The 12,225-nt window shown below is 43.9% G+C and overlaps 1 protein-coding gene across 1 annotated transcript; it reads right to left on the bottom strand.

Moving 5' to 3' along the window:
- Positions 1 to 5,059: 5,059 nt before the first annotated feature.
- On the bottom strand, positions 5,060 to 11,409 carry LOC308164069 (ATPase family AAA domain-containing protein 2-like; the record flags this gene model as incomplete). The annotated part of the gene is made up of 19 exons (XM_080538227.1): positions 5,060 to 5,211; positions 5,367 to 5,489; positions 5,596 to 5,755; positions 5,947 to 6,134; positions 6,262 to 6,397; positions 6,572 to 6,757; positions 6,866 to 7,052; positions 7,149 to 7,272; positions 7,365 to 7,682; positions 7,784 to 7,874; positions 7,960 to 8,119; positions 8,289 to 8,377; positions 8,566 to 8,740; positions 8,884 to 8,999; positions 9,098 to 9,206; positions 9,479 to 9,603; positions 10,016 to 10,128; positions 10,292 to 10,486; positions 11,388 to 11,409. 19 exons carry the CDS (start codon positions 11,407 to 11,409, stop codon positions 5,060 to 5,062), a joined length of 2,769 nt encoding a protein of 922 aa, XP_080394353.1.
- Between the last annotated feature and the right edge of the window lie 816 nt (positions 11,410 to 12,225).

Raw genomic sequence — 12,225 nt, 5'->3', positions numbered from 1 at the left:
GACTCGCTTGTCGACCTTGAGGGCTTCTCTCTTGTCGCTCCGATCGGAACTCAAACTCCGGGATGCGTCTAGGAGGAGGAGGCACCTACGTCTTCATCAACCAGAAGTGGTGCTCCCAATTCACTACGAGAGAGTCTGTCTGCAACCCTGACATTGAGCTGGTATGTTTAAGCCTCAGGCCCTTTGATCTTCCTCGAGAGTTCGGGAATATTGTACTATGTACAGTTTACAGACTCTTGTCCATATGTGACTGCTCCTGGTGTTTCTGGACACCTCTCGGAAATGAGAAAGACGTCAAATTCGTCTTGAAAGTTTTTTTGTTTTTTTTTCAGATTTTCGTTTTTTTAGCTAACATTCAACTCGAAGATGTGAAGTACCCACTCGTTATTTTTCCGAACAGTTTTACGTAAACTGAAAAATGACTTCGCCTACAGGTAGCCCTTTTCATTGGCCTGTGTCACATATAGGAAAGAGAGGGTTACACGCACACACACACGCACACGCACACACACACACACACACACACACACACACACACACACACACACACACACACACACACACACACATGCTGTCTCACGCATGCACAATCACAGCAAACAAGCACAACATTGCACAACAATAGCAAACTACACACATTAATCACACACACACACACACACACATACACAATAATATTCTTGCTCCAATAAACATTGACTTAATTTGAAGGTTGTTCAACTGGGACAAGCAATGGTGCAGTAGTAACTGTATGGACATGGTTAGACAAATGTATAACATGTGGTACTTTCTACTAGACAGTACTGGGCAGAGGGAAGTTGCCATGTCCTTTTATTTGTCTGCATATCCAATTAATTTATGAATTTCAGAAACATATTGTGTATCGAGCCATGGTATATGTGTCTATGGTATCTACATAGGCAAATATATAAGCTACGCCATCAAGATAACGGTACCAACTTTATAACGACACTCTGCATACAGCAGGTCATTATTATTATTATTATTATTATTATTATTATTATGTTTGCAAGAAAAGTGCTATACAAATAAACGTTATTATTGTTGTTATTAATATTATTATTATTATGCACCAACAGAGCGCGCAGAAAATCACGGCCGCTCCATGGAAACAGGTGATGAAATAGGGCATTATGACGGATATTGACAATGACGTTTATAAATGTTTTATCGTCAAACATTTCACAGCATTTTGCAAGTGCGACAAATCCACTTAACTATGGTGCTGCATAGACGGTCAATTAAAGGAAAACAAGTGAGATTTGAAACGGTGATAGCCGGTCAAAACTTTGACGCACCACTAACAGGGTCTTCCGGTAATTTAATGAATTGCAAGTGCGGTAGAATATGACTATGAAGTCCATATACATGTTATTGATACCGGAGGACGAAGATGAAGTCGGAGAAATCACAGCAGGACTCATCTTTCGGTATGAGCAGGTGCAACAGATCATTTGACCACTCAATTTAACATGCCTCCATACTTATCATGTCAACTGTTGCGCTAATGCTGATTGATCGTATTCAGTAGGCCTAGTATAGCGGATGTATTGTATTTTCCTCACTGAGAGAATCTCGGTCAACAATTTGTAACAATTGTACACATTTTATTTAGTATTCTCAGTATGGGAAAACAGGAATTCACTTTTAATGTGTTACATTTCCAGTTCAAACCCTTATCGACTTTGACACAAACCCTAATCAATCCCGCCTATAGATTTACTGCAATAGTAAACAAAAGTGTTAACAAGAAGTGGCCTAGAGTATAAACCCTACATTGGTTCCCACTAACTGGTCACATTTAGAATTTACAGTACTTGATGATGATTATTTCACTTGGCTGTGACTTGAATTAGACCGGCATACCTTATTCAGTACCGACCTCTAATAGCTGTTTTAATGTTATTATTAGGCTATATTATTATTATTTTAATTAAATCGTGGGGTATGATTCCTTAATGACCTGCATCAGAATGGCTTATGCGGTGCATTTTTACCATATATTTCTAGGTGGAGGATCAGATGTTAAGAGTAGGAACATGGTGTTACCATGTGGTGTTACCACAGCTGCTCAAACCTTTCAGAACATGTGTATAGATGGCAGAATAGTTTGTTTGATACAGAAGGTAAAGATAAGCCTACCCATGAATGTACTTAGCGCTGTCAATTGTTAAATAGGCTATTGCAATATTTATTACAATTATTTTTTAATAATGATAATCAACAAAATGGAAACATTTTCAGATTACAGACATCTGCCGATATTCACTTCTTTAAAAAAAAAAAAAATGAAACTGATATTTCACTGTTCTGTGCCTGAGGTTGAAGAATTCTTGAATAGCCTAATTAACAACAAATGTAATCAAACCTGTTGAGATGAAATGTGAATTGTGGTCTTTACAACCAGAATGCAACTCTGACTAATTATGGGCTCTTCCCATGCTGAGCCTGAGACAAGGAAAAGCAATGTGTGAAGAGCCAATAATGAATGTCTTGGAAGACTTGAATTCTGTGTTGTCTGTAAATGGGAAGTCTATGGAGATTATGATGATGTTATGACATCGGTCAACAATTTGACTTTTATTACGTTCAATTCAACAATTCTGTGGGACATGTGTTGGTTTACAAGCTACGGAGCAAAGCTACAAAGTCAGAGGGTCGTGGGTTGTTTGAATTCCTCTGAAATCCTGCAAATCACTATTTATAGAGAGAACATATCAGCTGATCATGTGATCATCAGGTTTTTCGCCCTTGCTTGCTTGCTATGTGCCAGTGGTCCTCGGGCATCTCCTCTGGGGGCCCCCAGCCGCCTCGGGTGCTTGGTCTGTTCCGCCGCTGGGGCACCTGCTTGGCTAGCCTGGTGTGGGGCTATTATGGTCTGTGCTTGGTTGGGCCGGGTGTGCTGGTGGTAGGGCGGGTCGGGTGTGTGGGGCGGCTGGTTTGGGTGGTGCTGGTAGGCAAACTGGTAGTAGTCGCTCTATGAGTAGAGGGCTGCAAGGGAATTTTCCTGGCTGCACAGTGTACCGTTTTTTTACCTTTCTGTCATCATGTGAAGCGCATTGAGTCACATCTTGTGAGAAATGCGCGATACACCATTTAGTCATGAGGACATGAGGACATGAGACACTTGAGCATTGAAAATAAAATTAACATTAACATTAACATTAACATTGGAATCCATAACACGTTACATTATATTTGCTGTATAAAACTCCTTATGAAAAATCTTCGATTTCAGTTTCAATTTCCTGGGAAGAGAAGCGAAAAGCCAACATTACAAAATAGCATGAAGACAATGAGGAAAGATTTACTACATTTTCTGGTTTTGTAACGCAGAGAAACTAAATATAAAATGTAAATGTAGAAAGTGGCAAACCTCCAATAGTGCAGCCTTGTCATAATTTTTCCGGTGTCTATAGATGCTCTGACACAGCAATGCATAAAGCTTCTCAAGTTGATACACCTCACACCCTTCAGTCTTTGAGACCACTCTTTGCAGCAATTCCTAAAACAAGGGAAAAGAAGAAACATCATTTTCAATTAAATAACCATAAAGCACACCTGAGCCTGTGTGTGTCTGGCCTACCCTGCAGCAGACAGGTTGGCCCACCTTTAGTTTCCCATGATCCACCACCAGCGGTGGGGGTCTCTGGTCCACAATCTCCATGGCTTTGTCAACATGAGTTATCTGTTGCTGTAGAACCTGGTTCTTCAGGCCGCCGCGGGTACTGCGCCTTATTCCCTTCTCTAACAGAGAGAAGACACATGAGACCAAGGAGTGCGTACATAACATATGATACAGAAAGCACATAACGCTAACACTACTTGTTATATTACTTACATAATGTACATTGGTGTCAATGATGCACACTGTATTATTAATTAAATATTAAAAATTAAATTAAAAAACAGAACATGTTGGGAGCTGAAGCTCTTGGCTACCACAGTAACCTGTAGGCCTACAGAAGACTTTGTTCCACTGATGTGAAGCATACAGACCTGCATTATCAGCCTCAACCTCAGGATCTACTCTCTCAGCAGGAGCAGTGTTCTCAGTGGTGGTGGAGGCCTGCCCCTGCCCCTGGTCTCCTCCACCAGTTGAGATGAGAGTGTTCTGTACGGCTTCCTCCACAAGATCCTTCTGGGTGGTGCCCTGGTCCTTCTGGGTGGTGCCCTGGTCCTTCTGGGTGGTGCCATGGTCCTTCTGGGTGGTGCCATGGTCCTTCTGGGTGGTGCCATGGTCCTTCTGGGTGGTGCCAGGGTCCTTCTGGGTGGTGCCAGGGTCTCCAGCCTCCATGGCCGGCTGGCTGCCCTGCTCCTCCGCCGTAGGCTGGCTGCCCAGTTCCATCTCCTCCAGTTCCTCCACACCCGACTCTGGAGCCTGGCTTGGTTCATCACAATCCTCACTCTCAACACCTTTCCCATCGTGGTCTTCCTCCTCCTCCTCCTCCTCCTCCTCCTCCTCTTCCCCTCCAGATTCTGCTACATTCGAGTTGTCTTTGGAGGCGAGCCCATTGGACCACCGGCTTTTGCGGTGATGAGCCCATTGGACCACCGGCTTTTGCTTCTTTTTCTTAGAGGACCCTGCAGGTAGACACATTAGTGTGAGTAAGGAGATCAGAAGGACCTCAGTTTTATGAGTATCATCTACTCATCACCAATACTGTATGGCTAAAGCAACAAACTAATGCTTAGCTGTTCCTATATGTATCGGCTTCTTACTGATGTTTTGCTCCAATACATACAATTTGTTCCGCTTAGTCTCATTACAAACCGAAAGTATTTTTAGCTGGTTTTCTTTCATTCTTTTTTTTTTTCCTCTGCATTTTTCAGCACTGCTCACAGAAGGTGTTTGAGCAGGTGAGCAGAAATGCTGGAGGTAGGGCTTTAGTCCACCTTTCACCAGCCGCTGTCTCAAATTCATCACAATATGATTTTCTTTAATCCTGCGGTAATATGTATATCGCGGGAAAATTTGGGGACAGTTTAACAGTGTCAAATTTGATACTGTCCAACCCTACTGTGCAGAACTGAAAAACTAACCTGTGTGGCGTGGTGTGCTTACAGCCGAGGGAGCAGAGGCTGTAGGCTCTTTGGAGGGGCGTTCATCATTGTTCTGTCCAGCCACTGCTTTTGGCTGCTTTGGCTGAACATGATAGTAGGATGGAGCAAACCTTGAAGTTGAACAACCTAAGAGAGAGGTCATAATCAATGGGGAATACTTGCTTTCACCCTTTGAAAAGGACAGAGCTGTAGAATAATTCAACAGATTAAACTGGTAAGTATCAACACCTTTTACTGTATAAATGAAAACCAAAAAAAACTAATATAGAAACACATTTCACCTCTTTTGCTGCGGGACTCTGTGATATCCTCACAAATCTTCTCAAAGTCTTCGTCAAGTTCATCTCTGATTATGGCATGGATGGTGTCCTTCAGTGCACAGGCACGACGACGAAGCTGTCGACCTGGGAACCACAGTAAACATGAGCTACACTAAATATCAGTATGATTATGAAGTATTCACATAATGAACATTCTCCACAGATATGTGAGATAAGTAAAATGCTACACCTGAAGGATCCTTGTCAGGGTTGTATTCCAAACAGTTCTGCCAGATGAGATCTACATCGTAGAGATACTCCTTCACCGTAACATACTTATGTAGATCAATCTTGGCGATGACAGTGGACAAGTCCATCGGCTGCTTTATAACTGCTTCATAATCAGACACCTAGACAGAGGAAAAACAGGGAAAAAACACGAGCAAAGGAATTTTACAAATTGACAATATTCAACCAACTGCACCCTTTGTTCTTGTGAACGTAATCTAACGTATGTACAATTTATATAGAGATGTTCTTCTGGATTCTGTTCTATTATTCTCGAGATAAAGTGAGTGCCAGTTCTCTGTTGTCCCCTCACCTCCTCTTTGTCGACCGGCTTGGTGAAGGCCTTGAAACGCTTGTCCTGGGCGAGGTGGTTGGTGACGTCGCGCAGGAAGCGACGGAGCTCCCTCAGGGTGTCCTCCTCCTGCTCCTCCAGCTGCTGCTGCTCCTTCTCCGTCAGCTGCCGGGGAGGAGGAGGGAGGGCCAGGGGCAGCACCTCCAGCACTGGAGCAGAAGGACACGGATGCCACAAGTCACAAACACCCACAGACACAGTCAGTTCACAGGCACAGACACAAACACACACTCGATTGAAGAGACAGATTTATCTTAAATGTATATCCCATCTTACCTGCTTTTTTCTTGGATAACGGAGCTTTGGCAGCTTGGTTGAGGACGAGGTCTTCAAAGAACTTCCTCCTCTCCTGTTGTGTCGGGACCTGGACATGATACACTTCCCCGTACTTCATACAGAACAGATCCTGGACCTTTAGGACACGAGACCATTTCAAATAATGAGTAACTTTGTCACTGTAACCTTGAAGTGAGACACGTGGTGACGCATGCGATAAGGTACAGATGCTGCCTGATGCCCTGCAGATCTGTACAGACTAGGTTAGGTCACATAACGAAGGGAACGGGGAGCGTTCAGGGTGGCGTACCTCCTGGTAGAGGCTGCTGTGGGGCACATTGCTGGTGGCCAGCAGCAGGATGGGGGAGAAGGAGGGGATGTCTCGGAGCAGGCTGAGGAAGGTGGCTTTCAGAGCGGAGCCCACGGTGTCCCACCACTGCTGGATGTGGGGGATGTACAGGATGCTGGGAGACGTCCTCTTGGCCTCACAGAAGATCTACAAGAACAACGTTTAGAACTGTACCTTCAGCGATTTGAAGTTTTAACACCCAGTTTCAACATACCTATAAGTATGTATGGAGATTATGATGTACTCCAATGTTACCTGTGCACAGGCCTCCTCGGGGGCGGTGGTACTGACACCAAACAGCACGGCCATGTCCAGGGTGTAAACAGTGAACTTCTCCAGAGCGTGGAGCATGGCAGGGGCCAAGTGCGTGCTCTGCCCGGAGCCTGGACGCCCTGCTAGCAGCAGCCTGGGGCGGTAGGAGGTGGGGTGGCTCACTACACTCCTGTCAGGCAGGAGAAAAGGAGAAAGATAGAACAGCCATACCATACTGTACAGGACCTTGGGTTTCTGCTTTAAAAATGGACAGCGGGTTACACACCTGTTGAAGTGTAAGAAGCCATTAGCAGCCTTGGCCTGCTTGTGATGGAGTCCGTTGGCACAAACAGACGAGTCCTCTTCTTCACTGTACAGAAGATCATCTTCCATATCATTACCAGGAACATCTAAGAAACACATGAGGTAAAAGATGTGTCTTATGATACGGCCATGACATTCAAAAACGATACGAAATGGTTTCTCGGCTCCGTTGACCCACCGTTGTCCTTCTTCTTCTTCTTGAGTCCCACCTCAGCGTGGGGGAAGAGCTTGCTCAGGGTGTCCAGCACGCTCTGCAGAGGGGCGCAGAGCAGGGGCTGAACGACGGGCGACAGGGCCTTGGCCGGGGAGGACACGGCCCTCTGGGAGGCCGGCACGGTCTTCCTCATGGCGGCCAGGAAGTCCCTGCTGCCGATGGTGATGGAGGCCACGTCCAGCACCAGCTTCTGGGAGGTGGAGTAGATCTGGGGGTAGCGCCGCCGCAGGGCACACAGAACTGCCTCGGCACACACCGCCTTGATGTCAGCGCCGCAGTAACCTAGGAAATGGAGCATGACTTTAATTCTGGGGAAACAATTTGAACATATGTATTTGAAGATCCAAATGTGTATTTTTTTGGTTTGTTAAAGCTATACATACCAACACACTTATCTGCCAGTTCTTCCAGGAAGGTGTCAGATGGCTTGGGATTCCATTCTCTCGTGTGTATAATTAGAATGTCTTTCCGAGCCTACAGTGAACAAAGAAGTTCATGTAAAAAATATGTAAAAAAAAAAATTTGATGCCATTATACAGCAGAGTGTCTCGTCTCTTACCTCTCTGTCAGGGAGACCGAACAGGAACTCCCTGTCAAAACGCCCAGGTCGTCTCAGCGCTGGATCAATGGAGTCCAGGCGGTTTGTGGCCCCGATCACCACAACCTCCCCACGGCTGTCCAGACCATCCATCAGGGCAAGCAGAGTGGATACTATGGAGCTGTTAAAAGATTAGAACAAATACAGAAAAACTAATCACAGCAAATGACAACAGTAAAACCCATCATGTAAATTTGCGCCTTGTTAGTCTTACTAGTACATGTAGTAAATTTAAGTTGAATGAAAAGACCACTCCATAATTTATAATGGTCAAAGTCCTTCTGGCTTACCTGTGTATTTGGTCCTGTCTGCTTGATCGAACTGGAGCCAAACCATCAATTTCATCAAAGAAAATAATCGATGGCCGCATCTGATATGCCTAAAAGATTTCACATGACGAGAATGATATTTAGTATTCCTGCATTCACTTTATTTTTTTAACACACATTTAGAAAGAGAAAAAAAAGAGTAATACAGCGTACTACTGTACAGTCCAACTCCACCACCACCTCTAGTCATGTGTCATGTGTTACCACCTCTAGTCATGTGTAAGTTGTTACTGGTTACCTGGTCAAACAGCAGGCGCAGCTGGCGCTCAGACTCGCCCACCCACTCGCTCAGGCAGTCTGCTCCCTTCCTCATGAAGAAGGACACCTTCCTCTCACCCTGACCACACTCGTTGGCCAACGCCCGGGCCACCAGAGTCTTCCCAGTGCCAGGGGGGCCATAGAACAGACAGCCCCTGCGAACACACACAGGACGGGTTAGGAAACATCAACAGATGGATCAGTCTTTAGTCTTTTCCTAATTTCCTACCCGGATCTTGATTATGAAACTTTAAAAAATAGAATCCAAAATGACATCACATCCTATTCCTTCCGTTACCTTGGGGGTTGGATCTTGAACCTCTCAAAAACCTCAGGGTAGAGCAGGGGGAAGACTACCATCTCTTTCAGGGCAGAAATGTGTCTGGTCAGTCCACCAATGCTGTCAAAACGCACCTAGAAAACACAACATTGTTTATGTTGGTACATTGCTTACACAACCCCATCTCCCATGGCTCGATAAAGGTGTTCTCCCTCAATGTTGGTTGACTTACTGATTGGTCAATCTGCATGGGATCAACATCTGCTAGACTTGCTCCGATCTTCATTCTGTCCTTCTGGATTCCCAACAAATCCTCTTTGAGTAGATTCATGGGAAGGCATCTGTGTGTAATCCCAGAGCAAACACACAATATAGTGAAACCTCTCTGAATTTGACTGACTTTATTGTCCCCATAGGGAGATTTTTTGATGAACAGTAGGCTGTTCAATAGTTCAATGTATAGTCAATATGACCTATAACCAATGATGCACTCAGAGGGAAATAATGATGAAATTGTAGACTACTCCCCTTACTGACTCATTCAGTTCATTTTGCATGTGTTTCCAGAATGCCCATCAGTAAAAACATTATAATTATTCACAATGACAATTACCTGTTAATTGGCATGTTCCGGCTCTTACTTCTCCGCCTTTGAAACTTCTCGTCATCAGAAGATGATGAAGAGGAGGAGGAGGTGGAGTCGCTGCTGTGGATGGCATGTCTCCTTCTGCAGGACATCACATCAGTAAGAGGAGCATGGCAGCCAAACATCAACCAGTCACATACAGATTTCAAACAAGCATCACAATCACTAAAAACTACAGCCAACAAATAAACACTTTTAGAACTATGTACTAATTAATTAAAGCAAAAACCTTATCCATGCAGCCGAACAACCAAGGTGCCACCAATTACAGTACCCACAAGGACCTGACAAAACCACACACCTACAACCGACAATGAATCTTACCTATCAGACCCACTCCTGCGGACGCATCGGTGAACAAGAAGCATGAATAGGGAGAATAATATTGGAATGCATATAATGCAGGATATACTTTTGCATCTTAGCAAGGTATTTCACATTTAGCATCTAATTTGTATAAATAATCAGAAGTCTATGGGAGAAATGGGTGGCGCCGTAGAAGACTGACCTGCTGCCCCTCCTTGTGTAAGGGCTCCTTGGGGCAGTAGAGCTAAAGCTATACCTCCGTCTGGATGGAGAGGAGTGCGTTTTGAAAAATGTGCGTTGCTTCCTTGGCTCTGTGGATATAGTAAGGGAAATTAAAATGGTAAACAACAAAAGGGGATCTTCATTTGTACCGCTGGGTAGAGTACACTGACATTTGCCAAAAACCAAATCAATTAATCAATCAATCAAAAATGTAATCTGAAGTCAAGTCTAAATAGAGCAAAATGAACAAACCATCTTGAGGTGCCTGGTAGCGAACAGCTGCTTTTCTCTGCCTGAGGTCATAGCATTTCTGGTTGTCTTCCTCTTCGTCTTCACCCTCTTCATCATCACCATCATCATCATCTTCATGATCACCATCACCATCTTCTTCATCAGCCTCATTGTTTTCCTCCCTTTCTTCTATGTCATCCTTCTCCTCACTAAAGTCTGTCAAAACAGTGTCAGCTCGAAGCAAAACAATCAAATGTTGAAGTTGCAGCAACTGGAGAAACTAAACAGATCTAACCTTCATTCTCCTTCTCTTGAACGTCTTCACTTTCTTCATCTGTTCTTCTCCTCTTAGCCGCTCCATACATTCCAACAGGCTACAATAAAGGAATCAGAACAGAACAGATCAGAACAAAAACTAAATCAGGCTAATTGGGAACAAAATGGCTGGTTACAAACCTATGAACCACTGCAGCAGAGGAGGCCTGTGTACAGGTAACACTGGAGTACATCATCTCCACACACATGAGTATGTTGAAACTGGGTGTTCAACTAAAAGCTCATTTCTGTATTGGCACTCACAAAAGGCTAATTATAAATCTCTTCTTGAGTGTCCCTCCTCTTAGACAACAAGGTACAGTTCTTAGTACAGTTCCTAGTACAGTTCTTAGTACAGTTCTAAACCTTACCTCTTCTTGAGTGTCCATCCTCTTAGACAACAAGGTACAGTTCCTAGTACAGTAGTTCTTAGTACAGTTCCTAGTACAGTTCTTAGTACAGTTCCTAGTACAGTTCTAAACCTTACCTCTTCTTGAGTGTCCCGGCGGCGCATTTTTTTTTGCATGTCATCCATCTTCTGCAGAACAGCCGTCCAACAAGGTATATCACATCAAATAATAATCTAGGGATGTATAGTAATTAATTACTGTCTTTATCCAATCTGTGGTCCAAATGTTCTTTAAAGATATGCAAATTAACTCATATTTTAAATAGATAATACATCATTTGCATATTTAAACAGAACATTTCTGAAAACTTGTAATACAAAAAATTATTGTCTCAATGTAAGTAATCAACTGGGGAAGTTTCATGGTGATATCTATTAGGTAAAATGTTTTACCCATCAAAAGGTCCTCTGCCATATTTTGCTCCCCTTCGCTGGAGTCGCACGTAGCTCGGGCTGTGCTTGTGATAGAGACATGGGCCCTTAATGCCCTTAATGCCCTTAATGCGCCTGAGTCTCCTAAATACGTAGAGACCAACCCCGAGTCGATCATAACTTCCTACGCTGAGCTATGGTAACTTTCCCGCACCTACCGCACAATACCTCCGGAAAACCGCAAAAATTAGGCATTCACCGGTAGGGGGTAGGTGCGGGAAAGTTACCATAGCTCATCGTAGGAATCTCTGATGGACTCGGGGTTGGTCTCCACGTGTTTAGGAGACTCAGGCGCATAAAGAACATGAAAAGGCTCATGTCTCTATCACAACCACAGCACAGCTACGCGCGAATCATACGAAGGGGAGCAGGATATGGCAGGGGACTTTTTCTGTCAAAACTCTGGTTTTGAAGAAAAGCACTCCACCTTGTGATAACCACTAATAAGCTGCCAAACCAAAAGGTCTATCATATCAAAACATAATCTAGGGATGTATAGGAATACAATAATCACATCTAGAATTTGCCCAGAATTTGGTAATGAAAAATGGTTTGGCCCAAGGACTAATTGTCTTGTCATGCTAGCGCAGCTAATGCTAACGAGCTAGCCTAGCTAATGCTAACGGTCTTTCACGGTTCGGTGGATCTGGTTGGGGAAGATATTTCCTTTACTGAATATTTTTAGAAAACTATAATAGATGTACTGATAGTAACCACACGCATATATTTTACTTACACGTGTTACTCCGTTCTCTGCCTCCATTCTCTTCCTCCTTCTCTGCACAGATAGCTTCATAGA

The sequence above is a fragment of the Nansenia antarctica genome (assembly GCF_963989245.1).
Source record: "Nansenia antarctica genome assembly, chromosome: 8".
NCBI classification, from domain to species: Eukaryota; Metazoa; Chordata; class Actinopteri; order Argentiniformes; family Microstomatidae; genus Nansenia; species Nansenia antarctica.
Note: the sequence above shows the minus strand (reverse complement) of the source record. Positions and strands in the feature narration are given on the sequence as shown.